At 30.9% G+C, this 15617-nt stretch overlaps 2 protein-coding genes across 3 annotated transcripts in view; one reads left to right on the top strand and one right to left on the bottom strand.

Annotated features, from left to right (window-relative positions):
* LOC106470051 (saccharopine dehydrogenase-like oxidoreductase) overlaps positions 1–4115 on the top strand; it is a 35210-nt gene extending 31095 nt beyond the window's left edge. For both annotated transcript variants that reach the window (XM_013930575.2, XM_013930576.2), the window contains exons 11-12: positions 1294–1375; positions 3061–4115. In XM_013930575.2, the coding sequence (XP_013786029.1) occupies positions 1294–1375; positions 3061–3157 (179 nt within the window). In that variant the 3' untranslated portion in view covers positions 3158–4115. The remainder of the gene's footprint in view (positions 1–1293; positions 1376–3060) is intronic.
* Positions 4116–9796: 5681 nt separating this feature from the next.
* LOC106470049 (equilibrative nucleoside transporter 3-like) overlaps positions 9797–15617 on the bottom strand; it is a 22857-nt gene continuing 17036 nt past the window's right edge. Inside the window, exons 10-14 of the mRNA XM_022398594.1 lie at positions 13920–13990; positions 12531–12540; positions 12199–12284; positions 10603–10802; positions 9797–9938 (exon numbers count right to left, since the gene is read on the bottom strand). Coding sequence (XP_022254302.1) covers positions 9827–9938; positions 10603–10802; positions 12199–12284; positions 12531–12540; positions 13920–13990 — 479 coding nt within the window. The 3' untranslated portion in view covers positions 9797–9826. The remainder of the gene's footprint in view (positions 9939–10602; positions 10803–12198; positions 12285–12530; positions 12541–13919; positions 13991–15617) is intronic.

Here is a 15617-nt window from a genome sequence, read left to right as displayed (position 1 = left end):
TAATAGTGTGTGTGTGTGTGTGTGTGTGTGTGTGTGTGTGTGTATATATATATATATATAAAAAATAACCTAAATAACCTGTTTCATATTCTCCATGTGCAACATTTTTAAATGCTTAGCAACCTATGTCAAGCAGAAACCGAGTACAAAGGTCATAACTAGAAGAGATAATTGTTTTCTTCACTTCTATATTTGCTGTTCTATGTTTTAAGAAAAAATTGAAGAACTTGTTTGTAAATAGCAATAATCTATATACATATACATATATTTTTTTTTTTTATTCCTGTAAACTCCCAGTGGAGCATAGGGCCGTAACAACACCTCACCAACAGAAAGTTGTTGTTGCAGTTACTTGTAGCAGGTTGGTTTTTACAGGGTGGAGTTGCTAGCCCCGCACCCAACCCTCCTCCTTTTTCATCCTGGACTTGGGACCAGGCAAAGGCGGAGGTTGGCATATTTGGTGTGACGGGGATTTGAACCCGTGACCCTCAGATTACATGCCGGGCCTATAGACATGTATAATGTTTAATAATTGAAATGTGACTTTGCACGAGTGCATGTGAACCTTGTCATTGTAACTTCTGTTAGCCAGGCATGGCTGAAAGGTCAATATAATAATATATATATAGTGTGTGTGTGTGTATAATGTTATGAGATTTAAGCTATTCTAGAATGTAAGAGAATTTATATTTATTTCTTAATTTTTTTATGGTGGTTGCAAGATTGGTTAAATCTACCAAACCCATAGAGATCAGTTACTGAAAATAACAGATAAAATAGTTTGTTTCTTAAGAAACTTTTGATAACTATCTGGATGTTATAAAGATTTCACATGTGAAATTTTCTGATGCATAAAAGTATTTTAGTCTTAAAATGAAAATTACTTTGCATGATAGATAGAAAAAAAGGCAGGAGAAAAACATTGCTTTACAAACCTTAAGACCTAAGTTATTGAGTATGAAAGCACTGTAATGTTTACTGATAATCTGCCAAATTTTCTTAACATTTGCTTATTAATTTAAGTTATAGCTTAAACTATAACAAGCACAAAATGGTTATGAGGTCAGTCCCAGGGACTGAGCCCGTGCTGAAATACCATATTTGGTATTTGATATGAAATCAAATGCAGTTTCATACAAATTTCAGAGTTTGTTTTTATTTCTAAAAAAGCTAATCCTGTCTTGCTTCCAAGTGATTGCTATCCATTTTGTTTTGATAAATTGTTGTATGAATCATCCAGGCACACACATACACCAGTAAACTTTACTTCCTTTTTTTTTTCTTTTCTTTTAGATGCTGCCTATTTGGCTACTTCAATTTTCTTGGTGCACTGTGGTTTGACAACTCTGAAAGATGAGGACAAAATGCCTGGAAAGTAAGTGTTACATCTATAACTGAAAAAACTATGTCAGTCAGTCCACTTGTGTGTGGTCATACCCCTGGAAATCCAATATTTCTCTTGGTTAATTGTAGTGATATTTTTACATTTATACATGTGCAAAACTGATGTTTATAACATTAAAGACAATTACTTCAGTAACATGAACATACAAGGAAACACCTTCCCGTGGTCTGTAAGTAACAGAATACAATTACATATCAATAAAAATTCCAGGAGGCTCCTAAGAATCACCAATTAGGCCTAAAGCTTAAATATGTTTCATTAGCACAAGTTTACCTGCTATATAATATACAAGTTAGCCTTAACCCTTCAACTGTGGTTGAAAATATATGATGCAAGCATTTTGTGTGCAAAATATTAAATGGCCCACCTCAAAAATTCATGAAAATTTGCACATGGGGTGGTAGGCTGACTTAGATAAGCTGTAAACAAAGGGTTAATTGTCACTGCCACAACTTTATTAATTTTTTGATGTTCTACAGCTAACAGTTTGTGAGAAATAAGGTAATTACAGATTTCAGACAATATACGAAAGCAACTTACACACACGCACGAAGTTTACAAAAACCATGCTAACAGTTGATTTTAAAAATTGAATGTTTTATAAGTATTATACATTTTCAATTATCTCAATACAGGTGCCTAAAAATCAACAATTAGCCCAAAAGTTTAAAAAGGCTTTATACATATAGCAAGAGTTTACCTACTAGGTTATTTTCATTATTGGTGATAGTGGATCTGATGCTTTACTAATACTTTAAGGGAGAGTGTAAAAAAGAGTTTATACCATTATGGAAGGGGGGGAAAAGTGAAATGGCAAGAAATCAAAACAGTTGATATTTTTTTATGCTTTTTGATACCATAATTTTAAAAATTCTTTATAATGTTACTTTTCAGAAAAAATATGAATATCCTAGTCAACAATGGATATTATCCATAAAGATAAGGTAATTGTACAAAATGTATTGTGTACAGATAGATATTTTGTTTATAGTTATTCTGTACTACTTTAAATCTAAATACAGTAACTCTATTCTGCTTGTATATACTATCCTGCTTAATAATGTGAAAACAATCTTTCGACTTTGACTCGTATGATACAACACGTGCTTCATATGTGAGGGCAAGGATTCAATCCCATCAAAATCTATTTTCTTATAAAAAAATTTTGTTTGCCAAACAATGTTTCAGTAGTCAAATAAAGTGTAGTACATACATTGTACGAGAAGTTCAAATTTCTCTTTGTCTTATACCTTACAAGTTAAGGAGAAAGCTTGATTCAAGAGTGTTTTATTAACAGTTATGAAATCTATTATATCTCCAATATGTCTCTTAAAGTATAAAATCATTATGGTCATATATATATAAAAAAGGTTTTGTGATATTTTAAAATTTAGTTATCCTTGACCAAAATTGTTAAATTTGACATAAATCATAATTTTACTTTCTTAAAACTTGCATACTGTGTGTTCTATTTTTTTGTCTTGAGGAAAATTATAATACCTTGGTCAAGGAAGCAGTATACTAGAATCTAAAACCAGTGTCAACTAACTGTTTCTGTTGTGTTTGATCCTACACTTATGCTGAAGAACTTACAAGAGGATAAATGATTACTGCAAAGTTTGTTACCTGTTTCATTAGCTTATTGTTTTCCATAGGGGCGGTGTCCTTACCCCTGGTGCAGCATTTGCCAAGACTTCCCTCCTTGGACGTCTTCAAAGCCGTGGCATTGATTTTATCGTTAATGATCCGTAAACATTCTTGTTTTTTCACAATTTTGAAGCAGTAGTCATATGTTTTGCTGCAAAAAGTGCTTCATGCTTAATATCTTGCACAGTGTTTTTGGCTTCAAAGAAACCAATCTATTTTTCTATAGCATGTTACCTTTTGTAATGGAGTTGTATTTACGTAATGTATTAATGCCTTTATGGGAGAAGTGTATGTGTGTGCATTGTGATGAAGCAAAACAAAAAACAAAAATGCAGTTTTACTGAAGTTTCCAAATAAAAAATATACACTAACTGCATCTGGTGAGATGTAATGTCTAAGATTATTTTTTGTGATAATTTATAGTACTTAAAGCATAAACTTTAAAATGTTATTTTGGTTTGGAATTAACAATGAAAGATGATACTTGTGTTTCTGATTTTTGATTTATACATTTTTTTTAAGTGGGTAATGAAAAGTTTGAAAATAATATAACCTTTACTTTTTTGTGTGTGAAGTTAGCAGATATTTAAATTACCCCTAAAAGATTGCAAGGTTATTGACCATTTGTTGCACACTGAATTATTTACAGGGTTTAAGATAAAGAACTTGATTAAAGTTTAATAATCGTTAGCTGTTAACCAGATGAACTTTAGGTTACATAGAGGGTTTACAGGTAAAAGATTAAGTAGTTTCTAAAGTATTTGATAGATTAGGAAGTTTATGGTGAAGTAGAGAAGTTACTTTTTGAGTAGTACTACAGACTTACAGTAGATATGTTTTGTATATTAAGTATTCCTATGTGAAAAAGTTGATAAGGATACTTTACATTAACAGCTCAGGGTTATCAATGTGGTACAAGTAAATAACACTATATTCATGCACAGTGTCTTGTGTGGAGTTAAACTACTTCAAAAAAAAAAAAACTGTATTGCACTAAACTACTTAGCAGCTCTTGCTTTTAGGGTCCAGTATATGAGACAAATAAATAATACTTAAACCAACACTGTTTGATTTGTTTTTTTAATCGATGACACTGTTACTATAATAAGAGTAATATCACAACTGTATAATGGATCCTATGCTTATTTAAACTCTCAATAATATGAATTTTTCTAGAAGTCAAACCAACATAGTGTAAAATATCTAATACTCAATTTTATACATTCTTCTAGTTTGACTAGTTAAATGTGTAAGATAAATTTATGGTACACATGCTCAATCTTGGATAATGAGTGTGCTGTTTGCTTTAATGAAGTTTCACTTCAAAGGTTTTAAATACATAAAAGTAATAACAAATTTAATTTTATTGTAAAAAAGCAATTTAATAATTCATATCTCTAGTAATTCTTTCAGTTTGTACAAAAAACACTTTGTTAAATGTTAGGGATCACAGAACACGTAGAGAAGTATACCTACAGAGGGATGAATATCAGTAGTGATAGCAACTGTGGAAAATGTAGAAACCAAAGGGTAAAAGTGGGGGGAAAAAAATCTTAAATCTCACAATTACTCTGGAGAAATGTCAAACTAGAAATGTAAAATGTTACTTATTGTCAGTCCTACTCTGAAAGGTGGAAACATGGACTTTTGTCTGCTGAAATAAAATGACAGTTGGATGCATTTGAAATGTGTTGATTGACAATCAGCTGTGTAAAAAGAAACCTTGTAAGTCATAAAATATGCAAAGAGAAAACTGCTAGATATATATGTGGGAAATATAAGATGCAACTAACTTGGACATATAATTGGATCTGAAAGAAAGTTGGTCAAATGGAATAAAAGAGGAGGAAAAACAGGCAGAAGCTCACTTGGTATTTGAAAGTGACTTGGCAGTGAGAAGTTTGAATTAGGAAAGTAAAACCATGCAGAACCATAGTTGTTGATCCTCAAAATTAAGAAAAACACTAATGGAAGAATTCTAAATTAAATTTGGTAAATAAGCTACAGCAACTGAGCAGTAGTGTTATTCTATCCAACAGTACATTGATAGTAAAGGGTGTACCATGAGTAAGTTTATCCCAATTAATAAACTGTTTATTCAGTCAGCTATGCAGTACAGTGTTGTAACTGAAACCACAAGGTGAATGAAGTTTTTTATGAAACTTTTCTTTCTTAAAGCAAATATTCAATCTGTTTGCCTTCCTAACTGACAGAGTTTATAATAAAACAATCTGTAGATCACAAGGGACCAATGCTATCATACAGCGAGCTAAAATGTTAAAAAAAAAAGCCGACCCTTAACTTTAAAATATTTATTAAGCTTTCCTTAAACTCAGTTTACTGCTTCCACAGGCCATATACTTAGAAAGACAACTATCTGAGTTGAAGATGACTCACCACATCAAAATTTGTCACCCCTAGTCCTACCATTCTCACCATTAAGTAGAAAAAAATGTTGCATCATTACTATCAATTTTCTTAATCCTAAGCACCTCAATCAGATCCACTTTCTCTTTTAAAGATCTTAACATGTCATCATATATGATGGTCTTTCCCTCCCAGGTATCATCTTAGTAGCTCTTCTCTGAACCCTTTTCCAACAATTCAATACATCCTTAAGGTAAGGCATGGCCTGGTGGTTAAGGCACTCTATTTGCAATCTGGGGGTTGTTGGTTTGAATTCCTGTCACTGATCATGCTTGGTTTTTCAGCCATGGGGGCAATATAATGTTATGGTCAATCCCACTATTCATTAGTAAAAGAGTAGTTCAAGAGTTAGCAGTGGGTGGTGTTGCTTCCCTCTAGTTTATCACCACTAAATTAAGGATGGCTAGTGCAATAGCCCTCATGTAGCTTTGTACAAAAATCAAAGAAAGCCTAAGGTAAGGCATCCAAGGTTAAACATGATACTCTAAATATACAATTAAATTATATACTCTTTTAGACTTGCATTCAATATTTCTGTAGATGCAACCTAAAATCCTAGTTGCCCTACCCCTAGCAACAGCACACCACTTGGGTGAGCTTAAGAGACTAATTAATTGTAACAGCATAATTATTAAGGTTATTCCCATCAAAATTATGATAAACACATGGCTTTTAATCATAATAAATACAAAGTAATCTTCCATTTACTTGCCAAATGATCTAAATCTTTTTGTAAAGTAAAAATATTCTCTCGCAGCCATAAAAATTAAGTATCATCAGCAACTTCACATAATTTATCATTCATTTATTTTTCTACGTTGCAGATATAAATGGAAAATGACCTAACTGAGCCCAGAGCTACCCTAATTGTGATACTCATCTGGTGTGATTGAACTCCATTTATAACAACCCTCCACCCAGCCAGTTTTCTATTTAATGAGCCAGTACATCTATTTTTGTTTGTTTTTTAAACTAACTTTATAGGCGATACCTTCTCAAATACGTTTTGAAAATCCAGATACACTAAATAAACATTTTCAAAAGATTATTAGGGCAAGATTTTCCCTTAGTTAAACCATTTTGATTATTCAACAAAATTTTAAACTTCATTAAATGACTGCCACACATCATTTATCAGACTTTCACAAACTGTTCCCACCACCGATTTGAGATTAATAGGTTTATAATTGTCAGGATAATTTTTATCACCTCCTTTGAAAAATAACCATGATTAGTAAACTTCTAATAGTCTCGCATCTGCCCATTATTCAAGGACTTGCAAGAAAAAAAAAAAAAGTAGGCTTGCATATCCAATCCTTAACAAACTCATGATTAATGTGACTATTGTTCATTCTTGTTTCCACATAGCAATTATTCAGGAGGAGGAAAGTGCTTAATCTTCATTAGGAAAAGTTTTTGAAAAAGTAAATTTAATAACCCAACAATTTCATTATCATCAGATATAAGCCTTTCCCTCAAATCTCCTGCTCCCATCCTAACATGTTTTTTATATAAATCCTTAATGTTTTTTTTTTTTACATTTTCAATCAACCTTTCTTTATATATGCTTTTTGATTTCCTGTTTGACAAACGTTGGTCTTCTATAATTTTATAAGTCTTATTGTATCAACTGACAGAATTATTTACACAATGGTCCATGTGTGTGTGTGTGTGTATTATATGCTTGTATTCATTTGTACTCTGGAAGTATAATTTCAGTGGCTATTTTCAATAAATGATGAGAATCAGTTATTACATTGTTTTATAATCACACTTAAAATGTACTGAGTGGGGCATAAGTTTACTGAAGGATTGTGTAGTGTGAGGAATATTCAAAGAGTAAGTTTATTAACTCAAATCTTACATTCAACAGAAATTTGTAACTCTTAATATATATATATTATATATAACTATAGACTACACAGGATTTGGTACATTTTATTTGATTTACCAAGTTCACTGTTATCTCTGGTATTACAACTTAATACATCAGAATTTAATGTTTTCATGCTTATTAATGAGCTATTTCTGTAGCACATATTTCATCAGTAAAACCATTTTCAGAATTGAGGCATATTTTTACAGAATGCTATTTCCCCTTATGGTTTTTTCAAGGCATTAACCCTCCACCGATCATAGTAACAGTTACTACAACATAAAAGTCAAACAGCATAATGTAACAATGAATATTTTAAAGCATAATTCCTTAGTGAAGAATACAACTACTTATAATAATATGTAACAGGCAGAGACAAAGAGTACAATCCCAGCTCTGCAGTGTTTTGAAGTTTTGCGGCAACAAATCTAAAATATACACCAAACAATCTCTCGTACACAAAAATGTCAGTCTAGGGGAAAATATCTTTTATTTCGCTTTATTATTGAGTTTAACCATTTTTCAAAATTCCATCATAACTAAAGTGGTTAGCCTTTAGGGTAACCTTAACCTATGACATGCATTAATTAATTGGTGCTTGGCAAATAGTCAACCATTATACCAAATTTGATCAAAATCAGTTTAAAACTTTAGTTCTCTGCTCAGAGAAGAATGAAAACAATATTCCCACACAACTGAGTATGGGTTGGATCTTTAATCAGGCTCTCCTTGTACTTTGAAGTCATAGCCCATATTGCATGTAATACCATACACCAAATCGTATTTTTCATGCATTCACCGTTAGAACCTAAGTCAATTAGAACACACTGCTTTTTGCCATTTATCTAAAGGTTTAAGTGCAGAGTAAACTGTTTCTTGCGAGATTGACCTGGTTTTTTGGTTAAACTATATGGGAAAGAGAGATTTCCTCACAACCTCTAAATACATTGGAAAATTTAAGGTTGATAAATCTAAACATAGAATACATATAGATTACAACTAAAACTAAAGGGTACATTTTATTAGCCCTATATTTTTCAAAATAATTACAGAAGATGTTAAGGAACCCATCTTCACTATACAGGTAATAAAAAACAAACTGAGATGATATCTCAGCATTTAAGTAATAAACTGAATGCCAAAAGAGTAACTGCATTCCATGCAACCTACATCTTAACAACTAATGCAAAAGAAACAAAATTTATTTTATAGAATAACATGCGATATATATGCCATAAAAAACATACCAGAGAGAGAAAGTCATTAGATTAAGAACGTCTTTGTGTTACAGCGATAGATGACTGCAGTAGCAATGTGCTTTATTAATAAGCATGGATTATGTCAGACTAACCATCGTTATAACACTGTTATATTACAAAGTTCAGATTATTCACCTATGACTTTTATAAATACCTTTATTTTTGAATTGTATCAGCTGTTAATTGTACCAAGACTACTTTCTCGATCAGTAGAGAATTAGACCAAAAAAAAATGATGAAACACTGAGACAAGTAGAAGCGTTTCACTGCTAGGTTGTTCCTTTTTGCTAAACATTTTTATATTTTGATTTCTATTTTTGTTTTGTGACTGTGTGTGCATGTTAATATGTATTCATTCAATATATTCAAACTTGGGCTTTTTGCTTTTTTTTTCATAAATACTAATTCTAACTCGAAATAATTGCTTATATATTTCTTATGCAAAAACAACCCGTTTCTAGAGATAATACAGTAATTATCAAATTGATTGACTTTACCATCCCCATAGATTCTGTTTTTTTTTTGTCCAAATGCAGTTTCTGTTTCTTCTAATTGATAAACCTCTTTTGAAAGAACATATTACATAATCAAAACATGCTTTTTTAAATATTCTTTCTTGTCCAATAGAGAAAAGACGGTTTTAAAAGATGTAACTATTCATAAGCAGTGACCTTAATTAAATTACACTAGTTTGTTGGAATGAAACAAGTAACAGGTCGACTAAGTTGAGAAATACAATCTATGAGCACTTGTTCAATAGAGAAAAGACGGTTTTAAAAGATGTAACTATTCATAAGCAGTGACCTTAATTAAATTACACTAGTTTGTTGGAATGAAACAAGTAACAGGTCGACTAAGTTGAGAAATACAATCTATGAGCACTTGGTCCAATTTCAACAATAAAATTACAGAAGCAACAAACAAAATGAACAGAAGACATTAAGTGTATATTTTACATAATTTTATTCCATGTAAAATGGATCAGGAACAATAACCACCTACGTTTAAACCACATGTGTGAACATAAGCACAAGTAATAAGTTAATGCAAGAATACACCACCATAACGTAGGAAGCAGAAACAACACGTCAGTTGCTTATACAGTTTACATCTTGTTATCATACATTTGTTCTTCTCCTAATGAAAATTAAGAAGTCATATTTTAGTAACAACAGCAGAATATTGAGTGATTGAGCAACATGGAAATTTTATTCACAACATTTTTACAAGAGCAATGGAAGACACTGATCCAAGTGCTAATCCTAAACCAAGACACATAACCATCATCGATCCAACTTGCTCACGGAAGCGTTGACTCACTTGTCTGAAACACAAAACATAGCTAAGTGGTTATACTTGTAGAAATATTACAAGATTCTATTTTTTTATTATGTGTATATGAAAACAAAGGAAATTCATTTAGTTGGCTAAACTCAATTTATCCATATAAATGAACTTATAGGTGATTTTCAAACTTTGTAAAAACTTTTTTCTTTCAGTTTACCAAAATAAAAAAATACATATAAAAAGTAAAGTTTGTCTAACTCGTACAACTACTTTCGAACATCATTAAAAAGCAGTAGATACTTAACATTATGGTAATAAAGTAAGTTAATTTTAAAAAGTAGGCTTGTTTGTTGTTAAGTACAAGGCTACACAATTGGTTATTTGTACTGTGCCCACTAAAGGTATCAAAACCTGATTTTTAGCATCACGAATCCAGAGACTTACTGCTGAGCCACTAGGGGGCTTAAAAAGTAGGATCACAGCATTTACATAATTTATAAGTTAACAGCTTGCTGCAGAAGAGAAGCAAAAGAATAATATTTTCTCAGGCTTTTTCATATTTCTTCTAATAAGTAAATAAAAATCTACCTTATTACACAAAAAAACCTAAGCTACAAAAATACATCAGGGTATTAATAATGATGTTAAATATACAAGAAACTTAATATTTATCATAATTAAGTTGTTTAATAAGAACTTACTTTGGAGCATGCATCATGGCATTGGAGAAGAAGTACCCATTTGTGACAGAAAACACTGCTACAAAACTTATATAATATACGTCACTATCAAATATCACTGGTAGATTATTTCTTGGATGAGCATTACAAAGCATGAACAATGGTACAAATGCCACTCTCAGGCAGGTTAGACTCAACAGAGTTAATCGAAACTTTGGCGGCTAGAGTGAAAAACAAAACATCACAAGTTTTGAATGTAATAAAATCAAAATGTTCTGCAGTGGAAACCTATAATCTTAAGTTACTTGTTCAGAAGTATTAGTGTCAAGTTTTGCTTATTTTAACTAATAAAAAGGCTGTTTGGAAACTAAATAGATGCAAAATTCTATAAAGAACCTGAGCTATAAAATTTGTGCACAAATTTAAATTAAAATATCAAGCACAATTTCCGAAACTAAAAAGAAGTCATAAAATATAATTCTCCCTTTTATGTATACTTTGAAATCATATAACTATGGTCTGAAAGCCTTTTACAAGTTGGCAAAGCATGATTATAATTAATTATACTTGTCATAAGTTGTTATGTTAGGCCTATTATATTTTTTAACACTACATTCTTAATCTTGTCCCTTAGGAATTAGAAGAGTGCATAACACTGTAATAATTGTTGCTGTAACAAACGGCCCATATAAAGTGTTCCAGCTACTATTGTGTTCCTTGTATCCAGTTGGACTGAAGAGCTCTGGATTGAGCGAAATGCATCGTCGATAATAGATATGATAAATGTAGTGTGGTTGAAATGCTATCATTATATACTCTTCTTGTTCTTGAAAATCCCTTAGGGACTATATTAAGAATATAGTGTTAAAAAATATAATAGGCCTAACATAATGTTTTATGTCAAATATAATTAATTATTTTAAATTATACATCTTGTGTTTTTCAAGATGAAAACAATGTTCTCCCTCTTAATTCATAACACTGTAAATGTAAACTATTTTCCATGCTAGGAATTATTCACAGTTCTTTTGTTATTTATTTCAAGTTGCTTCTATGGAGCATTTACATTTGTATGACCAACCATAGCTTTGTCCAGTGGCAGCTACAAAATAAATATTATTCTTAACTTTGCTTTAAACAAATTGAAGTTTATTACAAGAAACTTCTATCAATGTAAATAAAATAATGACCTATATCTCCAGAATATATCTTTGTAAGGTCAATATTTATGCCTTTGTCAGGAACTGTTGTTAACCTACAAGCTTACTAATTCATTCGATTAGCAAGTTTGTAGATTATGAAAAGCTCCTGATGAAGCTGTAATAGAACATTGAGAATAAAGATACATTCTGGAGATATGTCATTATTTTATATACATTGATAGAAATGACAAAAATATTACACTTTAACACCATCAATCAATGTTAAATACAGAAAAATGATAGGCATATATATAAACTTCTGTACATCAAATGAGCATTTCTGATGCTGTTTCTTTAGTTCATAAATGTGACTTTAGACAGTGTAACTTTATTTCAAGAATACTCTCTTATTGAGAAAACTTTTAATATATTATAATTTTGAGCACAGATAAATTATAAAATTGTTACTACTCACTATTGTTAACCAACCTCCAATAATCCTTCCTGAAAAATCCCCAATATTAAACAGGAGAAATGAAGTCACTGGAATGAAGAACCTTCCTGAAAAGAAAATTAAGTGAAAATAACTAACTTTAGTAATTTTTTGTGACATTATTGCACATTAACAGCTAATAATTGTACAGCACGACAATTATACAAAAAATGAGCAAGAACAAATTCAAAAGTATACAAAAAAAATCAAAACAGGCTACAAAGATTATCTGAATCATGACAACATACAGATGATAATTAACTTTAAAGTTTTAGGAATACGTAATTTTATTTACTTACAAGTGGCACAAATACTCATATAAAACTAAAAAATACAATATAAACATTTCATTATTATATGTATAAACAAAGGGATCAAAGATTTGTTTCTTTCAAAAAGAGAAGCAACTAAACCACATTTAAGTTTTGTTAGCTTTTGTAAGAAAGTTTCTATTGTTGTAAATAAGTTTATACTGACTTGCGATCAGAAAATTTAATGTTAAAACTCAAAATTGTATTTTCCCCAACATTTACAGAACTATTTCAAGTTTTTAAGATCTTAGAAGTCTTACGACTTCATCAGCTTTTGAAACCATTTATGCACCAAATTGTTTGCGAGACCATGGTTGGTTGTAGGATCCCTAACAACATACGATTCACACAAAAAAATACTATCAATAGTTCAATTAATATCACTAATTGTTTCTGGGGTTTCTTAATGTAGAAAATGAACAATTTCACCCAGTATTTCAGCCTTAACGTTGTAGTCTTCATTCATGAGAAATGACAAACTTGATACATGTTTATACATATTTAGAGAGAACCTATATGATTCTCTATTTGTGTTTTCACCATGCAGGTCTGGCCTGAAGCTGTCTCGATTATTATGGTATTTTGGGCAAGCCTCAGTGTTTATCCACCCATAATGGTTTTGGTTGTTTCTATGAGCCATGATTCGGGAAGTGCTTGGTCAGGTAGTCATTGTTTCTGTTTTACTGTTATATCTTCCCCTCATTATTACCCCTCTTGCTGCTGCTGTTCAGGTTGTGAAGTTATTTGTATTAATAATAAAAGATGTGTAGAAAGAAAGCAACTGAGAAGTTTTATGTTTGCAACATTTCCTTTTGAGAGCCTTTGTTGAACTCTAAACTGTAATTATAACATTTCGAGTGGTGATTCATGTGAAATTTTCATAAATCTTAGACTGAGACTGTAAATAGAACCTCGTATTAACCCTTTCACTGCTGGCATCATATTGAATAAATTTTATGTTTGTGCCTCTTAAATAGCTAAAGTTCCTTGTTTCTATCTGAAATGTAATCCTCACATGCTTAACTCAATGCTTCATCATCCAGCCTTCTTGAACACCCATTTTCTAATATATGTTCAATACTTTTAAGTAATCTCTAGTATAGGTCACATAAATAAATTAACTTTTCATGTGATAATTTAAATTCACATAATTTTCAATACAAAGTTACACTAAAAGGTTATTACTGAAATAATATTCCAGTAAGCAATCATTCCAATTCATATACAAGTAAAGGCCTTGAAATTCAACATTTTATTTTCATCATGGTTGGTAATCAAATAAACAACAGACCACTCTTGGATAATTGACAAGATTATCAGTACACATACATTTATTAAAAAAAAATCTAAACTACCTTCTCATCATTCTAAAAGACACAAATCTAAACTTACCTGTCTGCAAATTTCAAAAAATGATAGATGAGGATCTGATTCTGTTAGTGATGACATCTTTTTGGAAATTTCTTTTAAAACAAAAATATATTTATTGAAGTATGTGTAATTTATTATTATTTAATTTAAATCAATCAGTGTTAAAATAATAAATTCAAGGTATATGATCATTGTCCTTCAACAATATAATTACCTGAGGAAAGTCAAAGATATAAGTAACTTTGAGAAGAAATCCTGTGAGAATACTTAAGTGTTAAAATATTCCTTTGAAAACTTCACGAGTTGATATTCACACATATGTATATCAAAAAAGCTTAAAGGATTACAAAGCCATCAATCATTTATCAAATTTTTGTGAAAGAATTTTTATGTAGTTATTTCCTATCTTTAAAATCAGTAATGAAAAATGTAGTCATATTTATCACTATAGCACTAGGGTAACCAATAAGCATCTTACGAGCTACACGTGGCTCTTCATTAGTTGCAGAGTAGCTCTTTGAATGCTTTTAATTTCTGGGCAAGCATACATATTTTGTGTATTTATTTACATAAATGTTACATGGCAGAGGGCAAACATCATCAACAACTCAACCATTGAATAGTTGTTACTTAATTTCTGTAGTGCATATTGGTGTATAGAAGACATATTAATACTAGAAATAAATGACCTTATAACACCAAACATAGAATAGTTGTACTGGTACAGGTATCCCTCAATTTATGAATGTTTGGTTTGCTTTTTCACTATCACATAATTAACTTTTATGGGCATGTTGTTCGAGTTGCATTCACATTTTTAACTATTACAAAAACTGATGTAAAAGTCATAAAAATTTTGCCTGTTATGAAAAAATATTTCATTATTACAAAATTCAGATAGCCTATTTTTCTTTGTTATAATATTGAAATACTTTTAGTTACTGAGCTATTTTTCACTACTACACAATTCAGACAGCAATATAATTTTAAATGTCAGAAATATCAAATACAGTAGAGTGCTATGAATGAAATTTCAAACAGTGCATCACTCCTTCATTGAGCTGTGTCATACAATCCTCCACTGTAAGATCTCTCTACACAAGCATCTTGCACAGTGTTTGAATGTCAGTCAGCCTTTGTTCTCCATCTCGTGTCTAATGTTGTCAAGTGACCCAAAGTTTTTTTTTATTATATTATTATCAGGTGTAATTTACCTGAACCCTCAAGATGCCTCGCAAGAGACCTTCCTCAAGCTCAACTGTTGCTCCAGCAAGACATTCTCACCAAGCAATGATGCTAGATATGAAAATAGACATAATTAAATGTATCAGTATTTTTCTTACATTATAGTGGAACAAAATGTATGTTAGCATGGCCAAAATTTTGAGTCAGGAACGCATCCCCTATTTTTTACCTTTAAAATAATGGAAAAAGCATTTTCGATTTGCTTTACATTCTCTGCGAACGTATCCCTATTGTAAATTGAGGGATACCTGTAAAATATCAACGAGAATACTACTACTTACTGCAAGTCATTTTTCTGGACCTTGAGCTTTTACAAGTTAGCCAAACCTGCTATACTAGCTATATTGAGTATTTGCTTTGAATAGTCTGTGGGCAAAGTAATTTTCATGTTAAAATTAAAAATACTTTTTGTCATCTCAAAAATCTCAAATTTCCTTTGTGTAATCCCCAAAACCTCCCATATACATTTCAAAC

This window comes from Limulus polyphemus, unplaced genomic scaffold (assembly GCF_000517525.1).
Source record: "Limulus polyphemus unplaced genomic scaffold, Limulus_polyphemus-2.1.2 Scaffold3792, whole genome shotgun sequence".
Lineage (NCBI taxonomy): Eukaryota > Metazoa > Arthropoda > Merostomata > Xiphosura > Limulidae > Limulus > Limulus polyphemus.
Note: the sequence above shows the minus strand (reverse complement) of the source record. Positions and strands in the feature narration are given on the sequence as shown.